Here is a 17359-nt window from a genome sequence, read left to right as displayed (position 1 = left end):
ATTCAGCACAGATTCAGTGTGGCATTAAATAACAAAATCTTTCTTGCAGCAGTGTTCAGGCAAACTTTCAGTTTCTATGTGCTTCAGCTGAGCATGTTTATTTTTTCACCAAGTTAGATCATATGACAGGATACACAAGCTACATGAAGTGCTGCCAGCATGTAGGATTTGACTGCAATTTTGCTACTATATTTGGTGTTTGGTTTTAAAACCCACAAGTTCTAGTACAAAATGGCTTCTTCCTGCAAAAGTCTAAACAAAAGGCAGATGAAAACACAAATCCAAAGGGTATTTTTAACCAGAGGCAGGAAGAGGAGGGAGGCTGCTGCTTCTGGACTGGCAACACTGACTGTGCAAGAGCTCTGCAGTGCCAGCTCCTCATGTGCCCCAAGCAGCTGCTGGGATATGGGGCTGGGAATTAATCCCCAGATCTCTAACTGTATGCTGACTACCTTGCAGGAATCAGCAGTTTCATCTGGCAGCATTCATGTCCTGCAGCTCTGACTTTTAACTAATGGTACATCTGAAAATGAAAATAGTCTTGTACTGCTAGCTCTGCACAATATCTCATGGCGATTCCCGCAGCTCCCAGCCAGGCCACACTGTAGCTTACTTAAATGGGGAAAATGTGCACCTCCTTTCAGTGTTATTTCTCTTGCTTTAAGTCTGTTCAGCTTATTTTCAATAGTGCTTAGCTGTCATGCAGTTAGAGTGACTATCTTTTTTTAGCTGAAAGCCCAAGTTTCACATTAACTGCAGGTGCTTCCTCCTTGAACTATAAAAAATGACACTGTGCATCCAGGGTCAAAGGCCAGAGCCCAGAAGGCTGAACTCCACATGACACTTATGTAGTACCACTTTATCCTATTAATGTTATAACACAACTTCAAAAATTATCTTCAACCAAAATAGATTCCAGAACTTTTTACATGGAAATCCAGATTTCTGAATGCAAAATATCTCTTTCATACTTTGGGGAAGGGCACAATTTAGTGACAGATCGTCCCAACGCCCTTCTCCAGCTGCACAGCAAGGTGGCTCTGGAAGACAAGGAAAGACGAGGCATACTTGTGACCAAAACAGTTTGTGAACCTGACAGCCAGTGCCTGCAGCTCACAGTCTCAAGTGGTCAGAAATGCTGAAATGTCATCAAGAGTTGATGGCCATTTAACGTACCTTAGGGTGCTTTCGTTGCAAGAGGGAACCCCAAGGTCTGATGCCCTCTTTTCCCATCTCTATACATTAATAACCCTTTCTATTATTCATAGTGCTTTGTCCTGTAAAAACGATGATCACTTCTTCCCTTTGAAAATTCTGCTAGTTGTTCAGGAGTAAAGTCCCTTTCTTTACTTATTGAAGGGAAGACTAACACATTGTTTTGCGTTTGAGAACATGGCAAGGTGAAAAATATGTACCTACTCAAATATTTTTATTTACAACTGTTTGTCATTGCTGTTCAAAGAGGGAAAAAGAGAACTAAGACATCAAAACATAAAGAATTATTTTTCTTAGTATGATTATGAAGAATATAAAAGTAACATGAAATTAGGGACAATTAATTTCACAGGTGAAATGAAGGACAATATGAGCTAGATATGAGCTTCAAAATTCTGATGAGGACAAGCACTTTTTTTTCTTATTTAGAGCTTGTACTGAATCAAAAGGAAACAGACTCCTGAGATTCTGACCACTTTAATTTAGATATTCTCTTAGCAATATATTCTTAAAAGTGCTATCCCAAGCATATTACGCCTATAACCAGGTGGAAGAGAAACAGTTGTAGATACAAATATCCCTCTGTCACTGTGGCACGGAAAGGATGGCTATCAAGTCACACTCTTGCTGGTAATTCTTGCCTAAAATAATAATCATTGGCGTATGACACCATTTCAGTCTTTCATGATCCTGAAAACCAAGAAACAAGATCCTACTAAGTCTCACAGTGAAGTCCTTTGGGCGGGGTGGGCGTTGGGTTTGTGGGGGTCCTGAAAGTCCCCTTTCCGAGCCCCCAGTTTTCAAACCCATCGAGGTCCAGAGGCACCATCACCTCTGCGGGTCGCGGCGGAGCCGGGCCGGGACGCAGAAGGGACACTGCCACTGCCCAGCCACCGCGGCCCGGGCACGGCAGCACCGCGTCCCCTCCCGGCTGCAGTTCCGGGGCCGGGCCCGGGGCGGTGCCGGCGAGGCAGGTGCCTCCCCCCGCGGTCACGGCGGGGCTGTCGCCGCCGCTGCCACGTCAGGGGAGTGTCCCGAGGCGAGGCGGGCTCGGCCGGGCCCGGCCTTCCTCCTCCGCCCCCGCCGCCGGAGCCGCCGCGGACGGAGCGAGCGGTGCCAGCTGCCATGGAGGCCCGGTACAACCTCAAGAGCCCGGGTAGGCGGCGGGGCCGGGCGGGGGTGGCGGCCGCTCCTTCACGGGCTGCCCGGGCCGCTGCGGGCGGGCGCGCCCGCCTCGGGGCTACCGCGGGTCGCGGAGGGGTCGGGGGCCGGGGCCGAGGCCGCAGCCGGGAGGAGGGCCGGGGGCCGCGGCGGCGGGTCCCCTGCGCCGGGGCGGTGGCGGCGTTCAGGCGGAGGCCGGCCGGGATCGGTTCGCCTAGCCTTCGCAGTGCGATGGCGTTGAAACCTTCCTCCGAGCTGTAATTCGGTTCAAAACACCCTGACCGCCAAGTCTGTGTGCCCACGCATTTTTTGGTGGTTCGTGGAAACGTACCTTTGAACGTTTAGTCAGGTGGCCGTGCCCTGTTCCCCGGGGCATCGCCTCCTCTCCGACTAGGTGCGTGTGAGGGGACAGACTGCCAAGGATAACTTGGCCTGTGTGCCGTCAGTTTGTTTTGCAGAAGTGTTGCTGTACAGGCTCTATTCACTTGTGTGTCTGTGTTTGTTCACATGTCTGGTTTGACAAGTTTGCATGTTAAAATTCATGCCTGTAACTCCTGGCCTTTCCTTTGAATCCTTGAAGTGAGAGGGACGCCTCAAGAGATGTGGGTGATGCCTGGAGAAACAGCGCTAGAAGGGAAGGTTTTGATTCCTAGGAAGCAAATAGTGCACAGGCAATGTCCGCCCGTATGGCTGTGTTGGAGCAGTGGCTTCTGACCGGCTGTGCCAGGGCTACATCTTCTGAGAGCTGCTTGCACAGCCGGAGGCCTGACACTGCCGAAGCAAAACCTCATCCGCAGCTTGTAAGGGCTGGTCGGGTTTGTGTGTCGGCTGTTGTCCTGCCCCTGCTTTCCCCTAACCAGCTGTTGAGAAATAGGCATTATCGGCTTCATGTTATTATGATGAATAGTGGCTTTATTTTTTAATCATACCGTCCTGTTACCAGCGTGGGAGGTGGGGAGAAACTGAATGTTACGGTGAGTTGTACTTTACAAATGTCAGTGACAGGCTTGTTTACAAACGTATCTCATGCAGATGATGTGTCTATTGCTAAATTATGTCATTTAGCCTCACCCAACCCAAGTTGCATAACCCAAAGATAAGAAGAATCACTAAGCAAATGATGAACTTGTTGTTATTTAAAATATCAGGAAGGAACACTTTTTTTAGGGAGACATGCAGGATGTGTGCCATATGTGAATTTACAAGGCCACACAAACATGCTCACTAGTTGTGGTTCGCCACGTCATGGGAAACAGTGGTGGTGTGCTGTATGACAAGCACCTGGGATCTGGGTGGAGAGGACAAATACTTGTGGCTTAATTTAGAAATGTTCTTCTCCTTTGTTGTTACTTGTCTCCCGTATATTCAAGAGAAAATTACTGGAATTAATTTTCAGCACCTGTGTTATTCTATAGCAAAATGAACTTTATGCAGCAAAGACAAATAATTCATACAATGGATCAATATTACTTCTCCCAATTAAACATGTTTGGTTGCATATTAATATATTAAACTATTTCTTTCTATATAGATACTGACAGTTTATAAATTATATGAATAACTTTTAAAACCTCTATAACGATTTAAAATATTGATTTCAATAGTCAATATGTGTGAAATCGTTCACTGAACAGATGGGCAGAAAGGTGTTGAATAAGTATAAAAAAATATTTTAAATAAATATTGTTTCTTCAACAGTTGTCCATTAAAATGAGTTGACTGTAATTATGTATAGCCACTGCTTTTAGTCTGGCACTTTACTTGCTAACCAGGTAGATAAGCATATGTAATTACTTAATAGTTCTGTGCATGTTTTACAAATGCTGATCTTGTTACAGTTACATGTGCAGTTTAGTGGTGGTATCTTACTCTTGCCATTCGACTACAGGCTTAAGATGGAACTGTAGAATATTCTAATATTAAGGTGGTTTCAATTAATGTAAATGCACTAAAATACATAAAAAGAAGTCCACCATATTTTCTATTTCAAGGGGTTGTGTCATCTCCGAAGTAAAGGGATTATTTTGGTAACTGAGCCTTCTAGGGCTTTAGAACAAGTAACTGTCCTTGTGCCTGTTGTTGTTCCTTTGCCTGTAATAGAGGAAGAACCAAGCTGCTAACCTTTAGGTCAGCTTTAGGGATTTGGAACATGCTATCTTGAGACAGAGTGGAAAAAGTAATCGTTTTGTACCTGTACAAGAGGCTTCTACTGTTGAAATCTGCTTTTGGACTTGAGCAAACTGCAAATGGTGACTTCCATCTGCTCAGTAGTTTTTAAAAGGGCAAATCCTAGTAACCCTTTTAGTATAAGTTGCTTTAATGTAATGTTATAGGTGAAAATACACTTTAAATAGGAAAACTTTGGTAAAAGAAACATGTGTTTTTAATTGATCTTTATTTTTAAGCCAAATTCTGCTGTAGAATTATGAAGCACCTGAGGTTCATCTGTGGTTAATACCTGGATTCCTCTTCTATGAATATGCTGGGCCAGATTGATGAGTGGGTATCATTTAGGCTCTCCAGTGCCGTACTTTTTGTGTGCTCTCAAGCAGACCACAAAAGAGCAATATTGCTGCACAGCTTTGTCCTGCTGCTGATTGCTCCTAGGCAATGTGTTCATCTTCATCCTTATCCCTGTTTCTACAGCTAATATTAGTTCATCCCAACATATCTGAAAGATGGTAACTCTCCACAACACAAAGCACGTTGTTCCGCTGCACACCACATCTGTGTCGATGAGAGGCAGCGCAGCTCTGACAGGTCTCAGTTTGCCATAGGTACAGGCCGTGGCCAGTGCAGGTCTGGGATGGCCAAGTGGCTCCTGTTTCCTGCCAGTTACTCTTTGTAAGAGCAAGGAGCCATGGAAGAATTCACATGATGCTGTCTTCTCACACTGCCCATGAACTTGAGTTTCTTTTTTATTTCTTCCCAAAAAGACCGGTAATTTTGGAAGGGATGAAATTTCACACTTCAGGCTTCTTTGTATTGCTTCAATAAGGCAAAGCCTTGTAAGCTGTTACTTCATATTTTTGTGTGTATTTTTAGCACTTGTAAAAGGGCAGGCTATTTTCTGTCATAGGATTTCAAAATGGTTTAGTCAGTGTATATCAGCCTGCTACCACATGGCTGATAAACCTCTCCCATCAATATTAAAGCTCAGCTGACTAAAGCACAGACTTCATCCTCTTCATGCTTCAGGAACATCCCTATTTTCTGAAATTTATAAGACAGCTACTTGGAATAATCTCTTAACTTTTTTTTTCCCCAAGAGCTGTGACCCTTAGCCTGCTGTAAGATCAGACACCAAATCTTGTAGTCACTGCTCTTGTAGTGACAATCTCTCGCTTTTGCGTAGGCTGTGACCAGGCATCTGAGCTGCTATTAGCACAGACACTTGAATTATGAAGAGCTACTTACAGTGCCTCACACAGAGCCCACAAACAGCAGTGGGTTGTTTTTTTTTTTTTTTCTGGGCAGGGTTTGTTTTGTTTTCAGCAGACCACCTCATCGATTATTTGATTAGCAAGGGCACTGGAGGCATAGGGAGAGCACGTGGAGGGAGGCACGGCAAGCTGTCCTGCATTTTTGCCCAGGGCAGTGCTTTGGGATCTTGGAGGCATAGGAAAAATAACAATGCTGAGATTGTGATCGTCTTAGCTGTCATCTTCAATAAGATTGCGGCTTTTTCTACAAACTGTACTTCTTTCTCCACTCCATATTTTGTACAAGTAAGTGTTCTGTGCCAACAAGCACACGTCAGTTCTTTTTTAACAAAACAGAGCAAATAGGAAGTAGCGAGTAGCTATTGTGCTGCTTAGTGTCTTCTGTGTACAAAATAAGGATAGATTGTTTAAAAACAAAAAGTTGAACAGATGTTAAAATTTTATTAAGGCTGAAGATATTGTTTGATCTTAGTGTGTTCAACAAGCACCTTGCATTTTGTAAGTTTAACCTCCCGTTGTCAACAACGACAAAAAAACCAGTTGTTTTGAATTGCAACTATAAGAAGAGTACTGTACTTGCTGCTGCCCTGAGGGAAATGAGTACTAAAGGTTGGCTGTTTCTGAGGGTGAGAGGAAAGCAAGACAAGACTAATTTAAAGGTTTTTTTGGTTTTTTTAATAGTTTTTAATACTTTGTATGAGTACAGGAGGCTTGTTTGTTGTGTGAAAGAATGTATGTGAGGCTGTGAAGATGTAAAGCAGCTATTCAGGAGGCTTATGGGTCTTGAGAAAGGATGTATCTGAGACCCTGAGGGTGGAAAACAGCTGGCCTTTTTCTTCAGAAATGGTGATTCCATTTGTTTTGTAGCAGAAGTCGAAGGAACTGCCAAAGAAATGTCCTGGTCTCAGCTGGGATGGAGTTAATTTTCTTCCTAGTAGCTGGTCCAGTGCTGTGTTTTGGATTTAGTATGAGAATCATGTTGGTAACACACAGATGTTTTGGTTGTGGCTCAGTAGTGCTTACTCTGAGTCAGGACTTTTCAGTGTCTCATGCTCTGCCAGTGAGGAGGGGCACAAGAAGCTGTGAGGGAGCATGGCCAGGACAGCTGACCTGAGCTGGCCAAAGGGATATCCCACACTGTAGAATGTCATGCCCAGAGTATAAACCGGGGGAGTTGGCTGGGAGGGGCCAATCGCTGCTGGGGGATGTGCTGGGCATTGGTCAGTGGGTGGTGAGCATCCCTTGTTTTTCTGGGATTTTATTTCTCTCTCTCTTTTTCATTACCATTATTATCATGATTTTAAAATTATCATTAGTAGTTTTATATTTTACTTTGCTTCAGTTATTAAACTGTTCTTATCTCAACCCAGAAGATTTACTTTTTCTCACTCCTGATACTCCTTGCCACCAGAGTAGAGCACTGGGAGGGAATGAGCAAGCAGCTGTGTAATTTCTAGTAGCTGTGTGGGGTTAAACCAAAACATCAAATTTGAAAATAAAAGCAATTTTGGAAGCTATGGCTGCCCCAGACAGTTGTTCCAGTTCTGCAGTTAGACATTTTGGTTTTGTAAGAACAATTGCTTTGTCTTGGTACATGAGATCAAAATAAAATGGGAACTTGATTAATAAAGAACATCACAGCAGTACTGACGTTCAGTGATCAGCAACTTAATTGTCTCCATTTGCTTTCATTTAGACAAAGAAGTGTGGTTTCTTTAGTATGAAGAATAGTGTTCTGTACTTCATGATGTTTAAAATCATGTGGAAACTATAGGTGGTGATTTTAAAATTATGTGGTTCACCGTTTTCAAGAGATTGAGACTGAAAATTTAATTCTTCTTCATTTTGCCCATTCCTCTAGCACAGGAGGATGTGGTTTTGATAAGGTGATCACTGGTAGTATGGCAAGGATCGTTAGCATTATGGGTTGCTTCTTCTACTGCTGTCTTTCTGGTGCCAGAAGACTGAAAAATGTGTAAGTATCTGTACATCTTTGCATGGCTGCTGAGTTGTCAGAGCAAAGATTTGTGTAGTCCCATCACAGAGATGGTAGGGAATACTTTGTAAAAGAGATTTAAAGGTACAGAATATATAGTATATTCTCCTCATCAGTGGTTTGAAGGACTTGCCCAACTGAAGCTTTGTCTGTCTTCCAGGGATTTTATTTTTGGCTGTGACTGGGATGTTGTTTGAGCTTTTTTTTTTTTTTTGTGAAGAAGGATCAGGTATCTGGGTCCTAATGAAACTTTAATTGTAGTCTTGATTCAAAATTAATTTACTATAAACTACTGTGCAAATTTTTATGAAAATATAGTCACATTTTTGTGAAATAACATACAAAAATATATACAGGAGCTCAAAAATCTAAAGACAGGTGCAAACTTGGAAGGGTTAAGATGGGGGCTTCATGAATAGGCAGAAGGAATGCAGAGGTAGAGGAGAAAAGCACTGTATCACTCAAGTGATACAGAGCTCACTTGAAAATATGGTACCTTGGGTTAATTTCTAGAGTAGATACCATTTAACACTCTGTTCTGCAAAAGGATTGTAATTGGTATTTCAGAGTAGTTGTCTCAAGCCCCCTTTCCCCCTCTTCTATTATTTTTAGTTCACAAATGATTGCACATCATTCACAGGTTCTAAGCTGTCCAGGAGAATCACATCCAGAAGGAACAGGTAACACACAGGTACCTAGTGACACTGTGTGGGTCACTGGGAACCTGTTAGAGTTGCTTTGTGTTTAGATTTAATAAGCCATTCGCTACAGAGTCCAGCAAAAAAAAACACTATTGAAAAATACTGTTTTCCATATCAAAGAGGTACTGTGACTCTTTTACTTTAAATATGTTTCCTTACATGCATCAGTGACCACATCACTAAAGGTGGGGGTTTTTTGCTTAAAATGTCAAAGCTCTTCAAGTATTGTCATCTTACAAGAAATCCTGTGTATTTTACCCATGAACTTAATCCTAACTTTTTTTAGTGATGTGATCCATTCTTTATGCAGTGGAACTACTGACAGTGTGATTCACTGTTGTTTTTTCCCCTTACAAGAAATTTAAACGTTACCTTTAGTAAATGGGATTTTCTTTTGAATGCCAATGCAGTTTGGGTTCCCTGGTACTTTGGGCTGCTGTGGGGACTGGTGATTCAGCAGGTGACTCTCTGCACTTTGACCTCTGCAGTCGCTTGATGGTTACCCCAGCCGTGGGTCAGGCACTCTTGGCTTGATGGTCAGGTATAGAGTGGAGGAGGCAGTAGAGTGGAGGGGGGAAGAAAACAAAGCCAGCTGGAGTTAAGAAGACCCTCCCAACATGTCACCCATGACACGTGCATGTAATTGAAGGGACTTGATGCTTGTCTCAAATGGTTTATGTGATTTCAATTTTTAAAGTTTTTCTTATTGTTGTCTGTCTTTTGTAATTGTAGATAGTAGCCTCATTAATAGACAAACATGTAACAAAGATGACCTGTGTTTTACTAATAGCTTAAGTGGATTGAGTAGTTATAGAAGTTTCTCTGAGATGAAGGGTTTTATGAGAGTTTTACTTTCATTGGAAAACCTGTATTCAGTAAATAAATTGCATCCTTACTTGTGCTGTTTTGGTCAGCAGAGCGATAGGGAAAAATTACTACTTCTTCTATATTTCTTCTGAGTAGACCTCTAAATCTTGCTTAAAGTGGAAAAAAAAAAAATAGCCGTCATAAATAAAAAGGTAGGAAACATTTGCCAAAGCAGTAAAAGCTGTCAAGTTGTTTTATTCCTCTTTCCCCAGATTAGGTAAGTCAACTTGAAAGATTGAGCGATCTCTAGCTTTATGCCAGCTGTTTTGGATTCCATTATTTATTTGTTCATTATGTACTTCCTTTTTCAAACAGTACAACTGAAATTTTGGTTTGGGAATTCATTTCAGAATGAAAGGTTTGCTACGCATTTGAGGAAGATACTGTCATGAACAACCTTCTTTTTTTTTTTCTAAAGAAAAGGCATAATGATTTACTCAGAGAACACTGTGGATGTTCAAATCCTGTCATCCTTTTAAGCAATAATACTGACATTTACAAAGACTGATCACTTGCGTTTTCTGTGTCCAGAAGGTGTCCTGAGCCACTAGGTGCAGACTTGTCTAGTTGGGCACATAGCCAGCTCCACATAGCAGGAGTACTTGAATGTGACTTCCAGACATATCCAAGAGAAGCAGTTGTGTGAACTGAAGTTTCAGGGTAGCTTAAAGTAAGTGATGATGAAAGTGGAATTTGACTGGACGTGGCTTTTGGCAGAAATAAATCTACGAATCATATATGCATATATTGTACAGATTCTGTTCATTAATTGTTATTCCACCACTCAATCCTAAAGCATGCTGGGGGCTTTAAATTTGATTCTCAGATTTTTAATATCCATATTTTGCTTTTCAGAAAATTTTGATAAGTTCAGTGTAACACAAGAGGCAGGCTGTCAGGCAGAGTCTCTGACCTGTAGTATTCTCTTTCCTCCTCAGGGCAGTAGACAGTTCCCACACTTCCTGCTGGGTAGGAACTCTCCTGTAATCTCTAGTCCAGGAACTTAATTTCCTCAGCATTTAATTTTGATGAACATTGATAAAGTGTTGCTGAGTGTATCTGTGAAAGTGTGGTTATTTTTCATGCTGATGATTATGCCACATTAAAAAATAAATTGATAATTGTGTCTCTAAAACCTGTCTTAGACAAATTCAGTGTCTTGACTTCTCTTTTTTTGGCTGAACTAGTGATACTCTTTGACTTCGTTGATAGTCTGCAATTCTTTATTTCAAATGGGCCCAAACCATTCTGATTTTTCAGAATTGCCATTGCCAAATGTTTACTCAGTGACTCAGTGTGACTTAATTGGGTTGAAATACCATAACTTGTTGAAGGCAGACTTTGTGAATTATGCTTGTTTCTTCCACCACAGTTTTTGGTAGCCAAAGGTGGAGCTGTGTTCATGAATACTGCAGCAGTGCTTAAAGAAGAAACAGTTTCATGCTTTCTTCACTGGATCACATGTCCTCAGAATGAACCTTTATTGCTCCAGGCTTTTCTTTGCAGCCTCTCAGTTGGCATTTTTCAGCAATGTGGGAAGAGAAGCACAGAATGGTTTGGGTTGGCAGGGATCTTTAAAGGTCTTCTGGTTCAGCCTCCCTGCCTCAGGCAGGGACACTTTCAGTTAGATCGCAGCTCAAAGACGTGTCCAACTTGACCTTCAGTGCTTCCAGGGATGAGGCATCCACAACTTGTTCTCTGGGCAACTTGTTCCAGTGCCTCATTGCCCTCACTGTAGAGAATTCCTTCCATATGTCCAATCTAAACCTACTCTTTGAGTTTTAAACCATTGGCTCTTGTCTTGTCACTACAGGCTGTGGTAAAAAGTTTCTTCTTTCTTACAAGCATCTTTTAGGTATTGAAAGGTCACACTAAAGTCTCCCCAGAGCCTTTTCTTCAGGCTGAACAACCCCAGTTCTCAGCCTTTCTGCATACACATGTGCTGCTTAGAATCATGGAATAATAGAAAGGCTTGGGTTGGAAAGCGCCTTAAGGATCACCTGCTTCCAACCCCCCTGCCATGGGTAGGGGCACCTTTCATTATACCAGGTTGCTCAGAGCTCCATCCAACCTGGCCTGGAACACTTCCAGGAATGGGGCATCCACAACTTCACTGGATAATTTGTTCCAGTACCTCACCACCCTCACAGGAAAGAAATTTTTCCTAATATCTAATCAAAATCTACTCTCATTCCCCCTGTCCTGTTGCTGCATGCTCTTATAAAAGTCCCTTTCCCATCTTTCTTGTAGGCTCTCTTCAGGTACTGGAAGGCTGAAGTTATGTCACCTGATAGATTTTTAAGATGTCCTGGGTTGCTTAATACTGAAAACTTCTTATAAGCAAATTATCTCTGTGGTATATGAGAGCTAAATTAGATTTTGCTGTGTTTCATGCCCCAAGAGTGGAATAGTATTATGCTCTAATAGCTTTCCTGCAGTGAACATGGGTGACTGCACATGATGCTGTTATGGGAGACTGTATTTCTTCTTTTCTGTCTTGGTGCCTCAGCTGGGAAATCTCAGAAACAGTTGTCTGCCTTGTCCGTGACTGCTCTGTCTTTATTAGGCTTCGTTACATATATTCTCAGTTTTCTCATGGTCACCCTTTTGCTTCATGGGGTGTTTGCTCCTGAATTAGCTCATCCTGGTGCATGCCACTCTTCTTCTGAAGGCAAGTGTCCAGGCTTGTTGGCTGTGAGCCAATGCTGAGTCCAAAGCCTTTTCTGGTCCAGACTGGTTATCTTATTATTCCTCTCTAATGAACTGGTAAACCTTAATGAAGATGAAAGAGACAAACTGTTATTCAGCAGAATGCTGCTACCTGTGACGTGACCTGGTGGGATTTGTAAATTGTTTAATTGACACTTCCCTGTGGCAGCAGCATAACTGGGGTAACTGGCGGCAGCAAATTTCCACATAATCGTTGTTCTTTTTGAGTTGTAAGAAGTGAAATTCTCAAACTTTGAGCCATTGTTTATAGCTGTCCAAAAGCGTGAAGGAGGAAAAGAACTTCTCACAGTAGACTGGAAGGAAAATTCCTCTGTGGGGTGGTTAGAGTTTTTTATTAGACATTAATGTATGGTGCACATGAGGGCACCTGGAAGTACAAGTGTTGTAGCAGCTTACAAAGTGGCCAGAAGAAGGAGATGCAGAAAATACAGATGATGCTGGTATTTCTGAAGTAGAAGGTTGGAGAAGGTTACTAATGACTATCCTGAAGTTATGATAGAAAAATACCTGGGCATTCACACTCAGTGGCAGGTTCCAACTGCAGAGGCCCTGGGTAAATTTTTATGGCTAGGCATATGTGTTTCCAAACCAAATAAAAACTTCATCTCCTCTCACTGGTGATGTGTTGGTTTCTGTCCAGTATTACTGTGACCTCCCTTTGAACAACTCAGGGAGTAGTCACATAATTGTTACGGGAGGTATCAGGATAAAGCTTTTCAGCAGTTGTTAAAGATGCACATCTTTGATGTCCTGTATCATAAAATATTGAGGTTGTTAGCCATGTATATCTTGTAGTCTGAAACTCTGTTAATGATATGTATGTTTTTCCTCCTGTCTGGTGCAGTTACTAATATAAAACTACTTCAGTCCCAGTGTTCAGTATTGAGAAACTCTGTGACCATGCAACATATTTTTCATAATTTTATGCTTGTATAACCCATTTAAGTTTTATTCATCGTAAGTAATTATATCGTGTCTTGAATTATGAACTCTAGTGAAGAAGCTGGAATATGCTGGAAAAGATTAGTTAGCTGAGTAGAGTTCTTCAAGAAATGTTTTATGTATTTTTCTATGCAATGCATATTAATTTATTTTCTTCATTTTCAAGTCTTACGCCTTTTTTTTTTCAGCTGTCAAACGTTTGATGAAAGAGGCTGCGGAACTGAAGGATCCTACAGATCATTATCATGCACAGCCTTTGGAGGTTTGTTTCTCTATATGTTTGCAAGAGCTTGTAGTTAGGCAGTTTTATTCACATATACTCTTAATTAATATATACTTCTCTAAAATGCATATATATTTAAAATGTACATATTTAAGTGCTAGCAAACCTCTTTTTTTCCCTATGATGGAAATCAGCAGCAGAATTCAACTTCAGTGGTTTTGTAGTTCCAGGTTTTTGGTGAAAGTACGTAATAGTTTTACATTGCACCTGAGTAGTATTATGGCATGGATGTGTTTATTCCCCCATCTCCTTTCCAAGACTGTGTAAATACATAATATTTAAGTCAAGTTTTTTGTACCTAAACCTGAAATCGGGCTCAGTTGTTGAGTTGCTCACTGAAATACTTAACCCAAAGTGATCTCTGAGGATTGCTGTTTTGCATTTAAGAAAACCTGTGAAAAACATAAATGTGTGCAATTCTGGATGCATTGTAAGAGAGAGGGATTTCATGTAAGGAGTAGCTTCTTGCCTAAACACCCGGTTAAGTTTTTGGGCTGAGAGGACAACGAAGTTCTGGTGGTTAGAAGCTTAAACAGAAAACCCTTCTAATTTCACTGGATTAATTAAAAAAAGGCACTGTCCTGTGGTATCAGTTGGGAGGTTTGATTTTTAGCTGTTTGCAGAAATGTATAACATGCTAAACATGCTCACGTAATGATGCATGTTCCTAGATGCTATAAAATATACCTTATTGTCTACTAGTTTCTATCTGTACCTTGTTTCCCCTTCCTGTGGTGAAATGAAAGGTTTAATTCTTGCTATTATTTGTAACCTACATGAAGGTCTTACTTCTGGATTGGAACAGTGTCTCACTGGGAAGAGAACAGTGGCAGATGAAAGGAAATGCTGGAAATCTTAACAGTTATCTCCTGTACTTGAAAAATTGTAACTAGGTGGGCAGTCCCAACGCTGTAATACCAGTGTTTAGGATTAGCTGAGGGATTTCGTTCACTGGCAGCAAGCCTCTTTTGGGCTCCTGTCCTAACAGGAGGAGTTGTTCTGCTTGTAAATACTTAGGAAGTTATTGGCAGCACAAATTCTGCTACACAAAAACCAGCTCAAAACCCCAAAGAAATAATGTTTAAAGAGAAGTTATTTATATGTCCAATGAAAATAATACTCTAAATTTCAAAGTGTACCTGTTGTGCAATAAGGCACAGTAGCTGTTTCAAAACTGTTAGTGGAAGAGGAAGAATAGGAATTCTCTGGGGTGTGAGTCAAGTCCCTGTGTTGACCTGCGCACAGAAGGAGCTTTGGGGAGGCTGTCATTAGTGTTCTTCTTGGTGTAGGTCTCCCCTTGGTTCTCCAGAGATTTTTGTTAACTGAGGCAAAGATCCAATTTTCTCTTCATTGACTCAGTTTTCCATCTGCGGGGTAATAAAACTCTTGTCATAATTTATACAGCTAGCGTAAAAAATTTGGATAATGAATTTGAGGGTTTTGGCGAATTATTGTATAAGAAAATTACCAGAAAACTATAATGTTATATCCTTAGTGCTGCATTCTAGTAACTCTCCACTTGATTTTGACTTTTTAAAACTTCTGCTGAGCACTGTTTCTTCGGCCTGTCCTTGTTCAGGAAAATGGCATTGAGTTGTCTATTTCTGTGACAAACCCTTTTTTTTTTTTTTTGTTCCACTTCTTCGATTGATGGGGGCATTTTAGGATAATCTTTTTGAATGGCACTTCACTGTTAGAGGCCCGCCAGATTCAGATTTTGATGGAGGGATTTATCATGGGCGAATAGTGCTACCACCTGAATATCCCATGAAACCACCCAGCATTATTTTGCTGACGGTAAGTAAGCATGCTTACTAGTTTTTCATTTTCATGTCATCAATTTTATCATAGGTGGAGAGAGAGAGAGATTCTTGGCATTTAACATAATGTTGTTTTTGTAAGAAAGGTTGCATAGTACAGTATAACTGAAGATCCAAAATCTTCCAAGATGATTTTGGTAATCTCTAATTGCATGAAGCTTTATGCCTAATAAATTGAAGTTTTTTCCTTCAGGAGAAATCACATTGCTGATGTGATTGTCTAACATTTTGTTCTCCTCATGGGCCCGCTGGGTTTCTGTTGAAAACATTGCACAGATGTAGGAAGGCAGACCTGTAGTTTGGGGCAAAGGCCTTCCTTTGTGCATAGTTTTGTAGAAGGTTTTCTTAATGCACTAACAGAGTCAGATGACAGAGTTCTGTGTTCAGCAAGCTGAATGCCAATTTTGTGAGGTGGCAGTAATACAGTTGTCACATATTGTTTGCATATGGAATTCTTTTGATCATGATTTTTACAACTTTTACCAAAACTCAAGAGTTAACTTCTAGCATGTTTTTTTGTATCCTCCTTCTTCCTTTGAAGGCAAATGGCAGGTTTGAAGTGGGGAAGAAAATTTGTTTAAGCATCTCAGGGCATCATCCTGAAACATGGCAGCCTTCGTGGAGTAGTAAGTAACAATTATTTGGAAAATGTTACCCCTGTCAAACTACTTGTTTCTTAAACTAAAAAAATCTCATGAAGAATATTTATAGTGGAAAAGGAGACAGATTTTGGGGGTGTAAAATTGTGGGGGAATTTGTCAAATGTAAGGTTATGAAAGAGCAAAATAGATGGATTTGGAAATGATATTAAGTAAAAGCCAGGGTTGAGAAACTGAGGGGTGATGGTAAGCTCTACTTTACTTGGATGCATAAGCATTAAGAATTCTCAGACTGTTAGAATATTCTTTGTGGATATTTAAATTGTTCTTATGAAAATAAATGCTATTACTTTGCCCTGTTTTTGTATGATCACTAAAGCCAGCTTGAATATTAATAGAGGGGAGTTTTCAAGTCTAATGGTGTGGTTCTGAGCACTAAGAGGAAAGATAATGTGGTCTGAGTTCAGAATAACTGAATCTACTCTATTTTTTAAAACACTATTATCACAGAAATTGAGAGTTGGCACAGTTCATCCAAGGCAATATGCTTGTGTTAAAGTAATTTTAGTTTTGCTGAGTACAATATATCAATTATTTCTTGACATATCAGTTTCACTTTTAAAATATGTTGGTAAGATCTTAGGAGTTTTCTAGCAGACCACTCTTCAACTTTTGTTAGGTCTCTTATGTTTTTTAAAAGCACAGAAAATGCTGTGTTTCTAAACAGGAGTTGTAAATACCTGTCTCTTTTCTGTGGTACTTATTTTTGATGTGGTATTTGTTTACTAAATCTATTAGCAAAGTGAATTCTAAAATTTCATTACTTCTCTAAAACAAAATCCAAGTATAGATGTTGTCAAGAGAGATGCTTTAGATGACAATTCTGTTACAAGCAGTTATTAATATTTTAAGTGAGCTCCTTCCCCTATTATGATGACATAAAAGGAACAAACTCTGTGATACTTTACATAAAAGAAAAACACTGAGCATGTATACGGTAAAGTGCAGAATTAATGTCTAATAGAAAGCACACACAAAAAGAATTCCCTGTGAACCTTCTTACCTTCTTCTTCTCCCCCTGCCTCCCCTCCCCTCCCTGTCCCTCTCCCCTTTATATGCCAGTTCTGCCTTACCTTTTTTTGATCATTTTTAAAGTATGGAACATTCTTCTTGTTGGAACATTTTTGTGACAATTGATTTTTTTCTTCTCTGTTCGCTGATGGCCTTCTCTTTATTTACAATATGATGTTAAAACAAAACTAAGAAAGCCTTGCAGTGTACCAAAAAAAACCACCAAACCACAGCTGCTTGTATGAAATTGACTTGGCAGAATGAAGTTTTGCAGTCAGAGCTGCAACTTTTATGAGTGTAGAATGAGATTACATGACTGTTGTTTCTGCCACCTTGTTTATAGCTCTGTTTTCCCATTTTAGTAAGAACAGCTTTATTAGCCATCATTGGTTTTATGCCAACCAAAGGTGAAGGGGCAATAGGATCTCTAGATTACACACCAGAAGAAAGAAGAGCTCTTGCAAAGAAGTAAGTGCTAAGTTTGTTACTGTAGGTACATATATATTCACTCACTTTTAGAGTAATGCATTG

The 17359-nt window shown here is 40.6% G+C and overlaps 1 protein-coding gene across 2 annotated transcripts in view; it reads left to right on the top strand.

The window, feature by feature from the left end:
• The first annotated feature begins 2226 nt into the window (after positions 1-2226).
• The window catches only part of UBE2J1 (ubiquitin conjugating enzyme E2 J1), a 28947-nt gene continuing 13814 nt past the window's right edge, over positions 2227-17359 (top strand). The window contains exons 1-5 of one of the 2 annotated variants that reach the window (XM_032105048.1): positions 2227-2371; positions 13244-13317; positions 15004-15135; positions 15700-15784; positions 17191-17296. In XM_032105048.1, the coding sequence (XP_031960939.1) occupies positions 2341-2371; positions 13244-13317; positions 15004-15135; positions 15700-15784; positions 17191-17296 (428 nt within the window). In that variant the 5' untranslated portion in view covers positions 2227-2340. The remainder of the gene's footprint in view (positions 2372-13243; positions 13318-15003; positions 15136-15699; positions 15785-17190; positions 17297-17359) is intronic. The other variant, XM_032105046.1, reaches the window with a different exon arrangement.

The sequence above is a fragment of the Corvus moneduloides genome, chromosome 3, assembly GCF_009650955.1.
Source record: "Corvus moneduloides isolate bCorMon1 chromosome 3, bCorMon1.pri, whole genome shotgun sequence".
NCBI lineage: Eukaryota > Metazoa > Chordata > Aves > Passeriformes > Corvidae > Corvus > Corvus moneduloides.
Note: the sequence above shows the minus strand (reverse complement) of the source record. Positions and strands in the feature narration are given on the sequence as shown.